Genomic DNA, 20,009 nt, shown 5'->3' with positions numbered 1-20,009 from the left:
CCACTTCACCACAATGAGGGAAGAATAATGTTTCTTTAATAGATGATTAACCAGTTCATAGTTTTAACCTACAGCAAGGCAGACCCCTTTAGGGACCTCTTATGCAAAAAGATCAGATGTGAAGGATTGGTCTAATGTTCCCCCACACATTTCTCAACTCCAATATACAAATCAATCAACCAAATTATCTCCTGATGTTTTACGTCAAGGAATGGCAAATGCACACAGTCTTTTTTACAATCTGGAATTCTGTCAGGGCAAAAGAGGTTACACACTTACAGTAATTACACACCAATTAAATACCAATTTTGACCAGATCAAAAAGCCCACAGACTAAGCCCACGAAGTGACATGTGGGTTTGCACTGCAATCACATTCTGCCGACACAAATAAAATCTAACAACATTAAGATAACCCTGTTCCCAATTCTTGGCCTCTATAGAAAGGGGCAGGGGTAGGGGAATCAACTCGGCAGGAATGTACGGAAAAATGCAGTAATTGCACATTCACTCAAACATGAAGTGTTGCGTTAATGCAGGAAAAATTCATTATATATTGAGCGCTTTAATCAATTTAAAATCCACTAACACTCAGCACTTACTGTGAACACCTAGTGCACTTAGTATTACACATTGGATTTTGTACATATGAGAGAGTCTGCAATTTCTCTAGTGTATTTCAACAGATGCCTTACACTTCTAAACATTATATAACTGTATAGATTTAGGTGTACAAATAGTGTATATTTGTACACCTAAATCTATACAGTACTGTGCAAAAGTTTTAGGCACTTGTGAAAAATGTTGCATAGTGAGGATGTCTTCAAAAATAATGCCATAATTAGTTTTCATTTTTCAATTAACATCATCCAAAGACCAGTAGACATAAAAAAAGCTAAATCAATATTTGGTGTGACCAATTTTTCTTCAAAACAGCACCAATTCTCCTAGGTACACCTGGACACAGTTTTTCTTGGTTGTTGGCAGATAGGATGTTCCAAGCTTCTTGGAGAATTCGACACAGTTCTTCTATATATTTAGGCTGTCTCAACTGCTTCTGTCTCTTCATGTAATCCCAGACTGACACGATGTTCAGTGGGGGTCTCTGTGGGGCAATGACATCTGTTGCAGGGCTCTCGGTTCTTCTACTCTATTCTATTCTATTTGCAGAAGGAATGTTTGGGAGTATAAAATGTATATTTCCCATTGACACACTACAGCTAAAGATATAAATAACCATCTTAAGACAAATGTTTTTGTTAAACAACTTACACTATATGGCCAAAAGTTTGTGGACACCATATGTGCTTGATGAACATTTGATTGCAAAACCTTAGGCATCAATTTTCCTCTTTGCTGTAATAACATCTTCCACTCTTTTGGGAAGGCTTTCCACTATACTGTATGTAGTAACATGGCTGCAGGGATTTGCTCTCATTCAGACACAAGGCTATCAGTGAGGTCAGTGACTTACAGTTGCTGTTCCAGTTCACTCAAAAAGTGATCAGTGGGGTTCAGGTCTGGGTTTTGTGCAGGCCAGTCAATTACTTCCACGCCAGACACAGTAAACCATTTCTTTATGGACCTCACTTTGTTCACAGGGGCATTGTCATGCTGGAACAGAAAAAGGCTATCCCCAACCAGTTGCCACAAATTTGGAAGCACACAAAGCCCAAGCCATTACATAAAGAAACATTACGATTTTCTTTACTGGATTTAATGGAGTAACCAAATTCGTTAATTAGAAGGGGGTGTCCACAAACTTTTGGCCATATAGTGTACTGCTGCATTATCTGCCTAACAGAAACTTGGATGTCTGCGGAGATTCCAGACTCAGCCATTGAACCCACGGGGTTCTCCGTGCACCGAGCGGACAGAGCGAAAGACCTCTCAGGTAAAAGCAGAGGTGGTGGTGTATGTTTTATGATCAACAAATCCTGGTGTGATCAGAGGAACGTACATTCTATCAAGTCTTTCTGCTCTCCTTATCTGGAATTTCTTATGCTTCTGTGTCGACCATTCTGGCTACCGAGGGAATTCACAGCGGTCATTATCACTGCTGTGTACATCCCCCCACAAGCCGACACAGACCGGGCACTCAAGGAACTGTATGGGAGAATAAGTGAGCAGGAAACCGTGCACCCTGAACCCGCGTTCATTGTGACCGGGGACTTTAATAAAGCCAGTTTAAAATCAGTCGCACCAAAATATCACCAGCACATTAGTTTCAACACACGAGGGGACCGGGTTTTGGACCATTGCTACTCTCCGTTCCGGGATGGCTACAAATCCCTCCCCCGCCCACCATTTGGCAAATCGGACCTCTCTTCCATTCTGCTTCTGCCCGCTTACAGGCAGAAATTGAAACAGGAAGCACCCACCCTCAGAACGATCCAGTGCTGGTCGGACCAATCAGATTCTACGCTACAAGACTGTTTTGATCACACGGACTGGGAGATGTTCCGGTCCGCCTCTGATGACGACATCGAGCTTTACGCTGATAGCGTAATGTGTTTCATCAGAACGTGCGTAGAGGACGTGATTCCGACCAGGACAATACGGATCTATCCGAATCAGAAACCTTGGATCAATAGCGATGTTCGCGCGGCACTTAATGTGCGGACCTCCGCTTTTAATTCCAGGAATGCGGAGGAGCATAAACAAGCCAGTTATGCCCTCCGCAAAACGCCAGTACAGGAGCAAGATTGAAGGACAGTTTAACACCACCAACTCTAGAAGCATGTGGCAGGGAATTAACATCATCACGGACTTTAAAGGGAATAAAAACTCCGCCATGAACACCGCTGCCTCTCTACCGGATGAGCTAAATACTTTTTATGCTCGTTTCGAGGGAAATAACACCGCCCTCGCGGAGAGAGCTCTCGCGGCTGAAGCTACAGAAGTTAGTGCACTCTCCGTCTCTGTAGCGGATGTAACCCGATCCTTCCGACGGGTGAATATCCGCAAAGCCGCGGGCCCAGACGGCATTCCGGGCCGCGTCATCAGAGCGTGCGCGAACCAGCTGGCTGGTGTTTTTACGGACATTTTCAACCTTTCCCTCTCTTTGTCTGTAGTCCCCACATGCTTTAAAACATCCACCATTGTGCCTGTACCAAAGCAATCAAAAATAACTTGTTTAAATGGCTAGCGTCCTGTTGCTCTGACCCCCATCATCAGCAAATGTTTTGAGAGACTAATCAGAGATTACATCTGCTCTGTATTGCCACTCAATCTTGACCCGCTGCAGTTTGCTTACCGCAACAACCGCTCCTCTGATGATGCCATTGCATCTACAATACACACTGCTCTCTCCCACCTGGAAAAAAGAACACTTATGTGAGAATGCTGTTTGTAGACTACAGCTCAGCATTCAACACCATAGTGCCCTCCAAGCTAGATGAGAAACTCCGGGCTCTGGGCTTAAACAGCTCGCTGTGCAGCTGGATCCTGGTCAAGCAGACGCCAGGTGGTTAGAATAGGCAGCAACATCTCCTCATCACTAACCCTCAACACTGGAGCCCCACAGGGCTGTGTTCTCAGCCCACTACTGTATTCCTTGTACACACATGACTGTGTGGCAACACATTGCTCCAATGCCATCATTAAGTTTGCTGATGACACGACGGTGGTAGGTCTGATCACTGACAATGATGAAACAGCCTACAGAGAGGAGGTGCACACTCTGACACACTGGTGTCAGGAGCACAACCTCTCCCTCAACGTCAGTAAGACAAAGGAGCTTGTGGTGGACTTCAGAAGAAAAGACAGAGAACACAGTCCCATCACCATCAATGGAGCACCAGTGGAGAGAGTCAGCAGCTTCAAGTTCCTGGGTGTCCACATCACTGAGGAACTCACATGGTCCGTCCACACTGAAGTCGTTGTGAAGAAGGCTCATCAGCGCCTCTTCTTCCTGAGACGGCTGAGGAAGTTTGGAATGAACCGCCACATCCTCACACGGTTCTACACCTGCACTGTGGAGAGCATCCTGACTGGCTGTATCTCCGCCTGGTACGGCAATAGCACCGCCCACAACCGCAAAGCACTGCAAAGGGTGGTGCGAACTGCCAGACACATCATCGGAGGTGAGCTTCCCTCCCTCCAGGAAATATATACAAGGCGGTGTGTGAAAAAAGCTCGGAGGATCATCAGAGACTCCAGCCACCCGAGCCATGGGCTGTTCTCACTGCTACCATCAGGTAGGTGGTATCGCAGCATCAGGACCCGCACCAGCCGACTCCATGATAGCTTCTTCCCCCAAGCAATCAGACTTCTGAATTCTTGATCTCCCACGATCAAAATACATCAGCACTGTACTTTATTACCCTTAGTCTTATATCTCACACCGGACTGTCATAAATTATATTATTATTATTATATTATGTTCTCTCTTAACAACTGACTATCAACCGACAGCCTGAATGTCAATACAGTACAATACAGCCTACTGTATATTCTATATATATATATATATATATATATATACTTTTTTATATATTTTTATTTTTTATTTTTATTGAATAATGTGTATCTATATAGTGCGTATTGTATACTGTACAGTGTATGTTATTATTTGTATATTGTTGAGTGTAATTATGTGTATATTAGACTTTAAATTGTGTTGTGTTAATTTGATGTTATTGTAAATTGGTACTGTCTCATCACTGTCACGACTGCTATGTTGATCGGAACTGCACCCAAGAATTTCACACACCATTGCACTTGTGTATATGGCTGTGTGACAATAAAGTGATTTGATTTGATTTTGATCTACATACAACTGTACTGAATAAAAAAACACTGTCGTATTTCGCTGTTATTATGAAGCTTGAGTCTGGAGTAGTAGGAATCAGCGCAAGTGGAACAACATTGTGAACTGTCTATTGTAGCGTTTCCCCCTCATTTTACTTTTGACTTAACATTTGAGAATATGGACCGATTAAAACGTTTTATTTATTTATTTTATGCACATTAGTTGAAAATGAAATGCTCTTTTTTTAACAGCCAGGAATGTTCTTTGCAATCTTAACGGTGCTGAATGGTTTATTTATTGCGCCCTCTTGTGGACTAAGGAAACAATGTCAATTTAAAAAACAGCTGACTTTAAAATTGGAATATTAGTTCATATATATTAATATTTATATATTTATTTCATTTAAAAAGTACAATACATTTTCATGGTTCAGTCAGTACTGTTTATTTTTGTAATAAAGATAAAGCACTACTTAATGTTATTTTTTCATTCAGTATAAATTTTTAAAATGATCGGTTGATTAATCGTTATCGGCAGGTACTGCCCAACTTAGCGGTATCTGTAAAATCCACTATCGGTTGACCTCTACTCAAAATTTCTCTGCCTTGTTTGTCACAATAAAGTCGTGCTGTACCAAAAGAGAAACCCAACAACTGTCAGATTGCTGTCTGATTAACAGGGATTACAGTGAGTGAAAATCATAACGCAGCCGTGTGGTTAAAAATCAACAAGGGAGCATGTCTGCAGAGTTCGATGCCTGTGCCGAGGTTCACAGGCGGCTGTGAGACCACACAATGAACAGACAGTTCACGTCTCCAGCCAACAAAAATAACCAGCACCCTCCCCACCTGTGGCAATTACTCACATTCAAGCCAGCAGCGAACAGACTGCAGGGAACATGTAGCCACAATGACGTGGCTGCAGAAGAGAATTACATTTAATTTCTCTCATTTTCAAGCTATTACTTTTTTTTCCATAAGTCTTTGATATGACCTCAATGGAGGTTTTCACATTTCTTAATGTCACAGTGTTTGTTGTGTACACCTTAAGATCAGTCACCTTAGAGTCTGTGTGAGCTCATTGACAATGACTTCTACCACAGAGACTGGGTCACTGTTTAGGATGTAGACAAAAGCAGTGTTCGAATTGAGGGGGTGGGGGGGGGGGGGGGGGGTGGCTGTCCAAATATAAGAAGTCCAAATATTTGTATTTTAGTAAAGATAATAATGACAAATACTATTTAATTTACGCAGTTAGGATACGGTAAATTTTGTGAAATATTTACAATAATCAGGGCTCTACAGTGTGAGCGTTTTACTGCTTGTGAATGCAGAAAATTATTTGGGCGCAATGCGCGAGTAACAGCTGATCTAATGGCCGAAATTATTAACTTATTATTGCAGCCTACCATCAGAATTAAAACTCCCTAATGCATCTTCCCTCATATACCAAATACTTTTAAAAGAGGTGCATTAGAAATGTTTGCATTAAAATTGCCGCTTTTTCACTCTCAAATGGCTGCGAGCGCTGTCCTCTCCCTCCCTCTCTTTCTTTCATGCGTACGCAGAGACCGAGGGAGAGATATATCACGTGATTGTTTAAGCTGAGTTTCTTGCTTGTTTTTATGTGTTCTGAATAATGACGCATTAATCTCGTGCTCACACGCAAGATTCTGAGAAAAATAGCGGTTCAAATTAAAATGTGTGAATCCCTAATATGTGCGATAACAGTAAACAGCATGTTAGCGTGATAAGCAAAATCTCAAACATAAAAAAATGTATTAAAAAAATCCTGAAATGTCACTCTACCAATAACAGCCTCTTTGCACAACTGCGTGAAGATGACGTGCACCAAATTTACAGTATTCTGCTTCTAACGCAGGTGCGCTGGCTGTCGCGTGGACAAGAGCATGTGGGTTTCTTTTTCTTGGATCTTCAATGGTCATGAAAATTCTATAACATCATACCTACAAACTGCAACACTGTAAAAACCTCTTAAAATTGCATATCTTGTTGATGCTTTATAACGAGACCATCAAGCAGCTGCATGGCATCGATGTGTAATAGACCAGTAGAAATGTATCAAGTATCACGGTTATGCAAAATCCGTGGCAATGCACGTTCACAAAAATCATTGTATTATAATCATAATTTTGCATTTCTCACGGCCATCAATGATAGTGCTCTCTCTTGCGTGCACACGAGCAAACACATAGCGTGTGAGGAGAGAGAGCGCGCATCCATGGCAGTGATATACTGTATGGGTAGACTTATATATAAGTAGAGGGGGCTTCAAGGTAAAAAGTTTGCGAACCACTGGTCAGTCACATATTTTCATAGAAAAACACTAAATAAATTAAAAAAAACAGACACAGAATTGCTTCTTTGTGGTAGTTTATGTCATATAAAATATATTAACATTGTAAAACCTTCGGGCACCGGACAAAAGTGTAGAATTATGGATGTGGATCTATATTTGAGATACATTCAAAAATTACATATTCACTTTTTCTTAGAGCAAAAAGCAAGGTCTAGGAGTGGTGGTGGGGGTGTGGTCGAGCCCCAGCTTGTGAATGGAGAGCGAGATCGGGAGATGAGAACAGTAAGGATCATCACCTGTCAATGATTGTCTCTAAAAGCTGTTTGTCATTGCAGTGAGAGTTGGAGACTGATTTAAGAGCGAGCCAGATGCCAGTGAGAGGAGAGAGACAGCGACCACGCACACCCCGACCACGCACACACCACTGTGCTGTTTATGTTGCCATTTGAAGATTCCTCTGGAAAGTTGTTTTTTGTTTAAAAATAAAATATCTAAGGGCCTGGGTAGCTCAGCGAGTATTGACGCTGACTACCACCCCTGGAGTCACAAGTTCGAATCCAGGGTGTGCTGAGTGACTCCAGCCAGGTCTCCTAAGCGACTAAATTGGCCCGGTTGCTAGGGAGGGTAGAGTCACATGGGGTAACCTCCTTGTGGTCACGATGAGTGGTTCTCACTCTTAATGGGGCGCATGGTAAGTTGTGCGTGGATCGTGGAGAACAGCATGAGCCCCCAGCGCTGTGAGTCTCCGCGGTGTCATGCACAATGAGCCACGTGATAAGATGCGTGGATAGACTTTCTCAGAAGCGGAGGCAACTGAGACTTGTCCTCCGCCACCCGAATTGAGGCGAGTAACCGCATTCCAAATTGGGAGAAAAAGGGGATAAAACGAACTTCCACGAACTTGTCACACTATGATTCTACTTTTAGAACTCCTCTAAAATCATATACTTTAAAGACAATTAAATTACTAAAAAACACAAATTAAAGTTCAAGCCAACATGAAATTCTGACAACAACCCATTTTACTTCCATTACACACATCCATCAATAATTGATTGGATCATAAAAAAATGGGCATTCCATAACAGAATGGAGCCAGACCTGAATGCAAGTTGACTAGGACAAGCAGGCTGAAGGTCAAGTTCACACTCTAGAGCAGGGGTGTCCAAACTGTGGCCTGACAGCTCCGCTGCGGCCTGCGAGAAATTTTAGAAATAGAATGGAATTTGGCCTGCTAATTCGTAATTATATGAAATTCACATTCTGAACATTTCACAGCACATCGTTTCCACTAGTGAGTTCTCTTTGTAGTCTTCGCCAGCTTCATCCACTGACAGAGTTCAACAGAGTCCTGTTACAGGACTGCTAGTCTCGCATAGCCATATATGACTGCATATATGAAAAAATCATTTATATAATGGCATATAATTATATAACAGCAGAAAATGTGTAGAGATAATTTCACAGATATAACCTAATAAACAAAACAGAAAATGCAGCTCTGTTCGTGGATATCCACTTCACTTTCTGCTACGTGCCTCAAACGAAACTCTGAATAGCTTTAAAAGTTTTGATGTCACTCTACCTGGCAAACTTGGGCAAATTCTGTTATTATTTTATCCTCAAAAGTGCTCATTCTATCAACACAGAACCTTGTAAACACATCTCCGCTTCCAGACAAACTGATAAAACATACTGTCTGTCTACACGCGGAAGTTCCATCGAGTTGATCGAGAAAGCATTTTCCAGTTTTGTGTGCTATAAGCATTGGACGGTTAGAGAATGGACTGTGGGCAGTTCATGGGCATGTCGTCTGAGGCTGAGACTGTAGGACTGCTATCAGGTTAGGTAGTTTGGTCATGTACTCATCCTCTTTCAAATTTCCCGATACCATGCATCATACAACAGCGGCCAAACGAGTTTACTGATCATGTAAAAAGGTGCGCCAGCCAAGCACACTTCTCCTAGAACGTCCTCTGTAGCGCTGGGAACTTTAATTAATTGTAGTAAACTGGTTCATTCAGATGTTTCATTCAGGGGTGGATCTACCTGGGTTGCATAGGGTGGCAAATGCCACCCTAAGAAAAGGCATTGCCACCCCATCTGCCACCCCAGCATAAATGCACAAATGACTACACAGACCCATACCAGACTCAAATTACAGCAGTGGCCAATCGCAGCAGCGAATCCTATGATTGATTACGCAGCAGCCAATCACAGCATTGGACCAACTGTGTACTTGCTATTGCTGCTTGTGTACGGTGTTTGGGTTTTCGCCGGTTGAGGGTTTTTTTTTTGTGTGTTTATTTTCTCAACAACCACAACAGTGACCACAGGGAGAAATACATGGGGAAAAAAGAAGAGGTAAAAGATGAAATTCTCAGTTGTTTCCAAGTATTCACTGAATGATTATTAGATCCATCACTGTCAGTTATGGGTTGAGACAGGTGAGATGTGTCCTCTCCACTTTTTGAAATAGCTTTCGTCAGGTATGTGTATAATCCAGATGAAATATCTCCAGTTCTGGAGTAGGAGTTTCTATTTCATCTGTGTGTGTTTTGACTGGCGATCCGGCGCTGGAATGTGTTATTTGAATGTTATGATAAGAGTTCATTGCGGCTGTTATCAGTGTCGTTAGTGTTAGCAGTTTTTACGCCCCTCGTGCTCTTTTCCATATCCCCCATTGTGATGGCCTTCTTGGCCATATTTGTGTGTATGTAGAGTGTGTGTTGTCTTTTTCTCTTTCTCTCCATCTCTCTTTATCGCTCTTAGGTGTGGGGTAACCAGGTGCTGATTGTTAATGGGGCGCACTGTCGCACTGCGTCTCCTCCTTATATAACCTGAGGGTTCCATGGTTGGGTTGTGCGATGGCAGACGGGTGTTCGTGAGCTGTGTCATCTCGTTCACGGGTGCTCAGGTGCACAGGTGCACATTGACTTTTTTCCGGTTTACCGCTACTGATGTGGAGAGTTTGTGGTTGTGGTTGTTGCTGTCTGAACTTCGGAGTTCGCTGTTTTTCATATACAGGACTGTCAATAAATGTGTCTGTGTTTTCTCCTACTTTTCTCTCCCCCCATCTTTTATTGAATTTTATTTTTAAAGTGTAACACTCATCCACTGATGTACAGATGCAATCTTGTTTTATTAAAAGAAAAAGTTATATTTGGGCAAATTAGAACACTGAACCTCAATCAATCAGTCATGTTCTTAATCAAAGTGCTGATCTATAAATTAATTTACTGATTAACAAAATCCCAAGACTGGCAGTGGCAGATATAGAGATAAAATTACCATATTATGTGAAATATTTATTTGAGTGCTTGAATCGGTCATTAAGAATGACTGTTTATCAAAACATTTAATTTAAAAGAATCTTTTACAGTGCATAACATAATTAATATTTATGTTATTAATATTAATGTTTTGCAGCACTGTCCCAAACAGTACAATTTTCCGAACAGTTTATTTTTATTTAGACCTAACTTTGTGTTAATGTTCGCTTCCAAATGGCTTATTCCAGCTGTTACAAAGGTGATAGGCCTACAGGACTTTATAAGCAGAATAACATGGGATATGCATGCACTCTCCATCCATGGGTACACTTAACGCAATAAAAAAAAAATTGGCCAGCATAAGGTAGTGACGTTTAGTCCAGATTGCCAGTTCTATATGTCAAGCTAAGGAACATTTAGAATTTGTTTATGTGTTTAATAGACAATGTCTTGGTGCTCTGGAGATAGACATTTTGTTACTTATTTTTTATTGTTATGCAAAAAAAGTTTTTTTTTTTTTTTTAATGTTGGCAAATCAGTAGCAAAATGGTTACTTTGTCATTCCTGTGCAAATGCAGTTGTATTGCAAATTCATGGGCATTTGTAATTTGATTGTGACCCCAATTAATGCAGTGCTTGAAGTGGGGTGGCACTCACCAGTACGCAGTACCTGCACTTCTCTAATTTAGTCTACAGAGTACCGGCAGTCTTTCTTGCGTACCACCACTTCTCAGAGTCTCCTGGTACAATGTAATGTCTTTATTTAATGTAAATCAGTGATTTGATGCAGCCCGCCAATCACTTTTAGCTGATTCTCCAAAGCAGGGGTGTCAGACTCAGTTCCTGGAGGGCCGCATCCCTGCAGAGTTTCGTTCCAGCCCTACTCTAAAATGCCTCCTTGTAATCTTCAAGCACTCCTGAAGACCTTGATTAGCTGCTTCAGGTGTGTTTAATTAAGGTTGGAGCTAAACTCTGCTGGACTGTGGCTCTCCAGGAACCGAGTTTGACACTCCTGCTCCAAAGGATTTTAATAAAGTTGCAGTAAACATTCAAACGCTCTATAAGCAAAACTCAGCGGTGAGTTTAACAACACAACACGTGCAACAGCATCGGTGCTCGTCCAGCTATCCGTGGTCCTGTTCCAGAGGATCACGCGTGTTTAAGCTTGTCTGGACATAGTTCAGTTTCAATCTTTTCCAAAACATGAACCAGCAACTTTTGGGTGAGCACATTTTATCGCATCTTATTCTCTTAAATGTATTTATGCAAATTGCTCAGCTGCTGGGTGCAGTCAAAACTATAGACTTTAAAAAAAGCTGTTACAGAAGTGATGTCAGCTCATATGCACAACCTTTTTTCACAAGTGGCAAAACGATGATGAAAACTGTACCTTCAAAGAAAATACATAGGAAGATTTGGTTTTATTCTCCATTCTTTTCTGTAGTGCTTGTAAAAAGATTATGTGAATTTTCATTGAACTTGCCTATGCATATATCCTGACAGTGTTTGGTTCTACATCATACATACAGATATGTGTCACAATCCTGAACATTAGCAAATCAGTTTGTTCACCATTTCTAATGATTATTATCTGCACAAGTATCTGGCTCCTGTGTGCAAATTAATGTGTGCAGGATAAGGAAGGCAAATTTTGCCCTCATTGAATGGGAGGATAATAATTTTTTTAAAAAAAGGAATAACCGACATAATGATCTTTGTCAGTTTTAGGCTACATTTATTTTGTGTAAAAAGACAGTTCTACATTAGAGTGCCATTGTTCTCTTATGTTGATATTGTCAAAGATACAGACTTTAGCAGGCCTAAATATTCTTTTCATAAACAATAACCCTACATTGTATGTTTTTATTTTCAAAGTAACGTTAATAAAACCTATTTGTTAGTTGAGGATGTAAGGTCATATTTGTTCTTCAGATTTTTTAATAAGGAATTTACAGCCAGACCTTGAAAATGTTATTTAAATACCTCTTTTAATGCAATTAAACACTATTTTAATGTAAATAAATACATTATTAACAGTTTTATTTTTAAATGTTAACCTGTTAGTTATAATAAAAGTGTTAGGTAAGATAAATACAGAAAAAAAAAGAGTTTGGCTCCAGCTCAGTTTTTTTAGCCCCCCCCACCCCCCCCCCAAAAAATCAAGTTTAACACTAACAAGCAATTTTCTCTTTTTTTAAAATAATTTTTCTCATTTTTTTCTTCCACTTTATGCAATGAATTAATGAACAAGTACTTGTTGCAATGAAGTTTGGTACTTAATCCATTAAAACCAAGCATGGGCACTTGCTTTGGTGTTGCCACCCCTCATAGTCTGCATGCCACCCCCTTACCACCCCATAAAAAAAGTTCTAGATCCGCCCCTGGTTTCATTAAAACATGAAAAATGATTCACAGGCTTCCCAGTGCCACTTGACATATGAGAGAGAGCACTTAAGACACTCACACATACATGCCTGTACTGCAAGCGCTCAGCTCGCACATGTGGGCATGGGAGCGCAATCATATTTACAAAATTAAAATTGTATTTGTAATACAAGTAACAATAGAACAGAAACTATGACTGGGTTACTAAAAAAAGTGTAATTCCTTGAATCACATCTTAGCAGGAAAATGTAATCTGGTTCTGATTATTGTGATGCATCACACCCAACAATGCTCAGCAGCAGTTCTATATGTGCTTTACAGTGACACTGAATGTACGTAAAAAAATAAATACTTTTATTTATTTTTTTAAATCCAAGGGCAGTGAAAATAAAAGAAGCTCAGTATAATATTTATAATTATAATAACAGTACAATATTTCGTATAAAATGTTAGATCACTGTCCCTTTACAAGTGTTCTTGGTGAGAGAAATATGCACCTTTTTTTTTGTCATCTGGCCCCCAATAGAAATAGTTTGGACACCCCTGCTCTAGATCATCCCCAGCTCTGCCCATGTAAACGTACTGTACACGCTCTCTGCGCATGCAACAAGCACAAGGAAGTGTAATCAAGCCTCAAATCGTGACCGCACCTAGAAGACTGCAGATGTCAAGGTTGATTACCTTTATGAGGCCTTTTTGTCCTTTTTGGAGCTTGGAAGTGTAAATATCTTTCTTTGTGTTCTGCATAAAAAAGACATATGATTTTGAGACAGCATAAGTGTGGGTACATGATAAGAGAATTATCATTTTTGGGTGAACTACTACTTTAATACATTCTGATGAATGATTTTGAAGACAAAAGTTTTCCTCTTTGGAATAACATGCTCTGATGAATCGAGCACTATAAGACCAGGAATATGTATTAAAGGAATAGTTCACCCGAAAATGAAAATTCTCTTATCATTTACTCACCCTCATGCTATCCCAGATGTGTATGACTCTCTTTCTTCTGCAGAACACAAGCTCCTTTTTTACAATACATTTTGGCATCTGCAGTCTCCTTGGCAATCATGATTTCAAGCTCAGTTACACATCCTATAGTGCCATCTAGCACTCTACGCATGCGTTTAGCATTAGGAAGTGCAATCAAGCTTGAAATCATGATTGTGCCTAGAGACTGCAATGGCAAGATTTACAGTGAAAAAGATGTTACATTTTGGCCTGTTCTCACCCAAAACCGACTGGATCGCTTCAGAAGACACGGATTAAAACACTAGTGTCTTTTGGACTACTTTTATGCTGCCTTTATGTGCTTTTTGGTCACCAATTACTTGCATTGTATGGACCTACAGAGCTGAGATATTCTTCTAAAAATCTTTGTTTGTGTTCTGCAGAAGAAAGTCATACACATCTGGGATGGCATGCAGGTGAGTAAATGATGAGAGAATTTTCATTTTTGGATGAACTATTGCCTTGGAGTTAAACAGGGTCAGTTCTGATTTCATGTTGACTTTAAGAGCAAGTGATTTTGTTCAAAGGTTCAAACCCCTTGCAAAGTTATTGTTATGGAGATAGTTTGACAAAATGGAAAAAAATCTTCCTACCTGTTTCCATTTTGTGCATGCAGCTTGAGCATTCTGGATTGTATGAGCATCCCCTGCTAGTGATGGGTTGAGTGGGTCTGTAGGTATAGCTGCTGAGCCTGCAGGGTTCTCCACAGCAGGTCCCAACAGAATTACAGTATGCCGGATGAGGGATCCCCGTCGTATGGGACACTGAAGAGGGCAGCAGTTTGGGTCTTTGGACCCCAGTGGGGCACAGTGTCGAGGGTGCATGGGTCCCAGGATTTGAGCTAACAGGATGCGGTGGAGTGCCATGGTGGGCAATGTGGACATAGTACCCAGAGTAACATGGGATGGGCATCGGCATTGCTGGATGGCTCAGGGTATGAGAAGAAGGTATAAACCCTTTTATTGAATGTTCATCCGTTTCAGGATAGGCTTTCTGACCAAGGAACAGGGCTAGTCTATGGCAGTACTCCACTGATCTCTCCTGGGAACAGCAGTAATATGATTTCACATCAGTCTCTGTTTTCTCTTCCTTCACAGGCTTCAGGGGGTAGCCAAGCATGGATCTGCACTGATATCCAGGGCTAATGAAGCCATGGCTTCCTGTACTCCCATCCCAGTGGAGGGCTTGCTTCTCACAGAGGCTGCAGCATTGCTGCGATACTTTTAGCTCGGACTGGCAGGGCAAGTTGAGCTGCTGTTTACGCGATTTAGCCTTAAGCTGTTTTCCTCGCGATCCTGCGCTGCTTGGTTTACTGTCTGTTTTACCTCTGCGTTTCATTTCTGAGGACGTGCTGGTCAGCTTGAGCAGGGTGGCAGCAGTTAATCCTGCGAGTCGTTTCGGAGTTCGACTATTAAGATTCTGTAAATCAATACCCTCGATCTCTGTCTTTGCCTTTTTAGGGTTTTTTCGTTGTTCTGTATCTCCTGTACACACACGTTTGCGGTTGTCTTGCCCTTTTCTAGAGCAATCATTATCTTTTACTGCATCTTTCGAGAGAGAACCGCCCCCTTTTGTCTGTTGCTGCTTCTTGGAGGGTTTTGATGTTTGCTGTGGGTCATCTCTGTCCAAAAGCAGACTGTTAACTGCTTCTGCATTCAGAGAGGCCAGTCGCCTCTGGCGTGGTTCTGGGATGAATTCTGTATATAAGGCATATTTATCAGGTTTCACTTTGCTTTTTGGTTCAGGCGCTGACCGGCAAGATTTACAGGCTTTCTTGCGACACTTGCAGATTTTCACCTTTCCCTGCATTTCCTTCACCTGCTTTCCTTCACTTTTACGCAAGGCCTTCATGCTGTTTTTACAAGTTCCACTCTCGTCCAAACGCGTTAGTACAACACAGCAGTTAAGTGTGCCCACTTCACCCAATCCATGCCTTCCCCTGAGGGGATACAGCTTCCGGTCTCTCTCTGTGTTCTTCTTCTTTATTTCCTTACTTTTTCCTCTTTTGGAGGAACATACTTTAACCTTCTTTTGCATTGGGCACTCTGGCCAAGTTCTGTCCATAGTTTCAGCATGTGTCTGACAGCTCACCTGGTCCACAGATTCACTCTTAAATCCACATAAAGAGTTCCTCTGGCATGCATGGATCATCACAGTCTGCCATGTAAACCCTATTAAGGAAATATAAAGCATGTTCAATTTCCATGGTAGATGTAACCATATAGCATATATGAGAACCATCGTAGCTTCCATAACCATCACTAATTAATATTAATTTTGCTGACTAGGTAAACTAATGCTGAGTAATCAGCACAGATGTGGCCTTATGTACTATCTCAATCAGATTGCTGCACTGGCAACATTTTTACAAATTTGTATTGGACAGGGAAAAAAAGCATTTACTTAACTGCGTAGGTTTAATAAACATTTGATTATTTAATATGCATCTGTTGTCTTGACCTTTTTTTATAACAAAATTCATTCAACCTGAATAAACAAAATGCATAAATCATCTCTTTTAATGTTTTATGTTAACAAGCAAGGACCACTTCTGAGATTTTTACTTGTTCTGTTCACTCATGTTTAACAAATACCACCACTCTCACCAACAAATCATTATTATAAATATTTTTTAAACCAATTTTGATCTAATAATTCCTCTTGCACATTTGAACTCAAGAACTAATAATTTTATATTACAGACATCTTGTACACAGCCATAATTATGTTCATTTTTCAACTGTAATAGGATGTAATGGCTAAAACTTATGAGAGAACCCATAACATAATATTATGACATTTTGTGTTTGATGTGTTTAATATGATTGATTGGTTGAAACTCGGGTCAGTAATTCCTGTTTACTTTTGTTTACTGTTTACTTACTCAAGAGGTTGCTTGACAATGGTGGGTGCTTCTCTAATGTTGTTGCACTTCTGATTAAATTATGTTTTATGCCATTTTTGCGGCATAAGGACTTCGAGGTGGTATACTTTCCCAAATTCACAAAAAAGTAAGGCAAATGACATTTACAATAAGTGTTAATAGCAACAAAAAGCATATTCTTTGCACTAAGTGCAAAAAGTGTTAGATGCTATTTACACCCCGATGCAAATAGTGGCAGATACTATTTGCACTCCTAATTAAATGCTAACATACAGTATTGGGTACCACTGCAGTATGTTTATTGTGTTTATTTAGAGTCCCACAGACACCCTACACCAACCCCATACCCTTAAACCTCACCCTAACCTTACTTTACAAAAATGTACTATGGTTTTACTACAGTAACCATAGTATCACCACGGTATTTTCTAGTAAAATCAAAGTAACCACAAAATGTAACATGGTTACTACACTGCCTGGCCAAAAAAAAAAAAAAGTTGCATACACTAATATTTTGTTGGACCTCCTTTAGCTTTGATTACGGCACTCATTCGTTGTGGCATTGTTTCAACAACCTGTGGCAAACGTCACAACATTTATTTTCGTCCAGAGTTGCATTCATTTTTGGCCGAGATCTTGTATTGCTGACAGGAGAGTAGAATCACTCCTTAAAGTCTTCTCCAGCGCATCCCAAAGACTTTCAATGGTGTTAAGGTCAGGACTCTGTGGTGGCCAATTCATGTGTGAAAATGATTCCTCATGTTTCCTGAACCAATCTTTCACAATTTGAGTCTGATGAATCTTGGCATTGTTGTCCTGGAATATGCCCATACCGTCAGGGAAGAAAAATCCATTGATGGGATAACCTGGTCATTCAGTACATTCAGGTACTCAGCTGACTTCATTTTATTGCCGCATAACGTTGCTGAGCCTAGACCTGACCAATTGAACCAAACCCAGATCATAGCACTGTCTCCAGAGGCTTGTACAGTGGGCACTAAGCATGTCGGATGCATTGCTTCATGCACTTTCCTTCTTACCCTGATGCACCCATCGCTTTGGAATAGGGGAAATCAGGACTCATCAGACCACTTGACCTTTTTCAATTGCTCCACAGTCCAATCTTTATGCTCCCTAGCAAACTGAAGTCGTTATTTTCCGATAAGCCTCACTAACAAGTGGCTTTCTTGTGGCCACATAGCTGTTTAGTCCCAATCCTGTAAGATCTCGTCACATTGTGCATGTGGAAATAAAATAATTTTTGCCAGCTGAAACATATTAATTACTGCAATAATGATCCAATCATAGGCTCTTAAGTATCTGCTTATTTAAATCCAAATGGTGACTTTTTTTTTTGGCCAGGCAGTGTACATTAACACCATATTACTGTAGTAACATCATGGTTAATTGCATAAAAAATATGGCTTCTGCCAAAACATACGGTTGTTACAATATTACTATAGTAAAACCATGGTTAATTTTACCCTGATCAAACCTGTCTCTCAACTCCCTGACCGTCAGCTTGACCAAATCACTGCGAGGTAATCAACCTTTATATAAATTTTTATTTATTATTATATGTAGTATTAAAGGAAATATTAAGAGTGGAAACAGGATGGGAAAAAGTGGGACAAAAGGCGAATTAAAACCCGGGTCGTCCGCATGAAAAAGCACATACACACCACACACCACTGCAGCAAAACTTGGGGGTGCAGGTTGTCTTCAATTTCTGTGTTTCCACCAGACAATTTGAGTGCAAATAGCTGCGCTGTGTGGCAGGTGCAATTTACACCTAGTGCAAATAGTCACTCCAAAAAAGTAATTTTGCATTGAAGAGTGCCTATCCGGTTGGCATGTCACAGACTTGCCAACTAACATTTAAGTCAGATGAGAAACCAATTAAGGATGTACACTTATAAATGATATAAATTTTGTGTGCCAATACCAATATCTGATTCTTTACCATATCTGCCAAAACAGATGTGGTAATGTTTTTATGTTTCACAGTAACTGGTCTCAGCAAAAAAAAAAACAAAAAAAAAAAACACTGAAACAAAAATCACATTATAAAACTCATTAAATTCACATTTAAAGTCACATTTACATAATTCTGAATAGCCTCCTGTCAGGTTCGCATTAAATTGGTAAAATGTCTTAATTTTTGGAATGTTCTTAATTCAAATGAAATTAATTTGTCCCTTTTTAGCCTCCGCTTTAGCTTTAACAAACTCATCATATTCCTTTTTTTCAAGCTATAAGGTGAGTTATCAAACTAGTTGTATAAAAAGTTCAAACCGTAGTTCCACCTTAAGAAATTCTGGCAAGGCTAAGCTTATAAACGTGTTTTTCTGCCCCCTTTTGAATGACAGATTGAAAGAAAATCTGTTCTGATCATCAGCTGTTTTTAAACAAGCAGTCGATGTCCAATAGCTTTTTCTGGCTGATATCAATGATACATTTATGCTCAAATGAATGCAATAGGCCTTAATATATACGCATTTTCAGTATCTCCTCACGACGAAAAGACCTTTCAGATGACATTCTGAGTAGCATTCGACCCTGTCAACATGTTCCACATTTTGCCCCAGGACCTATTCACTCATTTGAGGGCAAGTCAAATTGGAGGTTAACACAAACGGAGACATATTACATTAATTGGGCTCCATATGAAACTTGACGCTAACTGCTTTGACCAATTGACAAGTTCTGAAGATCACTAACTTGAGTCTTTCTTTGAGTCTTTCCTGTTGACTCTGCAGCTTGACCTAGATGATATGATGATACATATTTTAACAAGGACATGGACATCTTTTCTATGGATCACTATTTTTAACCATACATTTGGGTTTTATGTTCTGTATTATTATTATTATTATTATTATTATTATTATTATTACTGTTCCACCATAAAAGACAGAAGAACTTTGTAAAAGTATGAATATATGTAAAGCGCTTGCTTGGATTGTGTGAATGGATTCATTTATTCATGTCCCCGGTTATTACGTTTGACAGCTGTTGTATTTGATACTCCATCTGTCAAATAAAAGAGGTCATCATAACCATCAGTCAACCTCAGACACAGCACTCTCCTTTACGACAAACAGAGCACATTCAGCATCCGTGAAAGAGAGATTTTTATGCACATTCCACATTCCAACTCTAAAATACGGACACAGAAAGGCATCAACCATAATTCAAGTGTAGCATTCTCTCATTTCAGTAATAATGCTCTTCAGCTGTCCTCCTGCTCTCTACCATTTAAAATCATTCAACCATGCCAGATAAAGTGGGGAATCATTCTGTGGTTAAACTTACCACAAAAATGACTATTTTGAATATTCCACCGAGAAGACAGACCCACATTCAGAAGTAAAACAACCAAACAT

General features: G+C 40.2%; 1 protein-coding gene across 3 annotated transcripts in view; it reads right to left on the bottom strand.

Moving 5' to 3' along the window:
• Positions 1–20,009, bottom strand: part of LOC127455415 (bromo adjacent homology domain-containing 1 protein-like) — a 49,863-nt gene that overhangs the window by 10,879 nt on the left and 18,975 nt on the right. For 2 of the 3 annotated variants that reach the window (XM_051723287.1, XM_051723288.1), the window contains exons 2-3: positions 14,333–15,910; positions 13,410–13,469 (exon numbers count right to left, since the gene is read on the bottom strand). In XM_051723287.1, coding sequence (XP_051579247.1) covers positions 13,410–13,469; positions 14,333–15,890 — 1,618 coding nt within the window. In that variant the 5' untranslated portion in view covers positions 15,891–15,910. The remainder of the gene's footprint in view (positions 1–13,409; positions 13,470–14,332; positions 15,911–20,009) is intronic. The other variant, XM_051723289.1, reaches the window with a different exon arrangement.

This window comes from Myxocyprinus asiaticus, chromosome 17, assembly GCF_019703515.2.
Source record: "Myxocyprinus asiaticus isolate MX2 ecotype Aquarium Trade chromosome 17, UBuf_Myxa_2, whole genome shotgun sequence".
NCBI lineage: Eukaryota > Metazoa > Chordata > Actinopteri > Cypriniformes > Catostomidae > Myxocyprinus > Myxocyprinus asiaticus.
The sequence above is the reverse complement of the archived record's forward strand: the minus strand, read 5'-3'. Positions and strand labels throughout refer to the sequence as shown.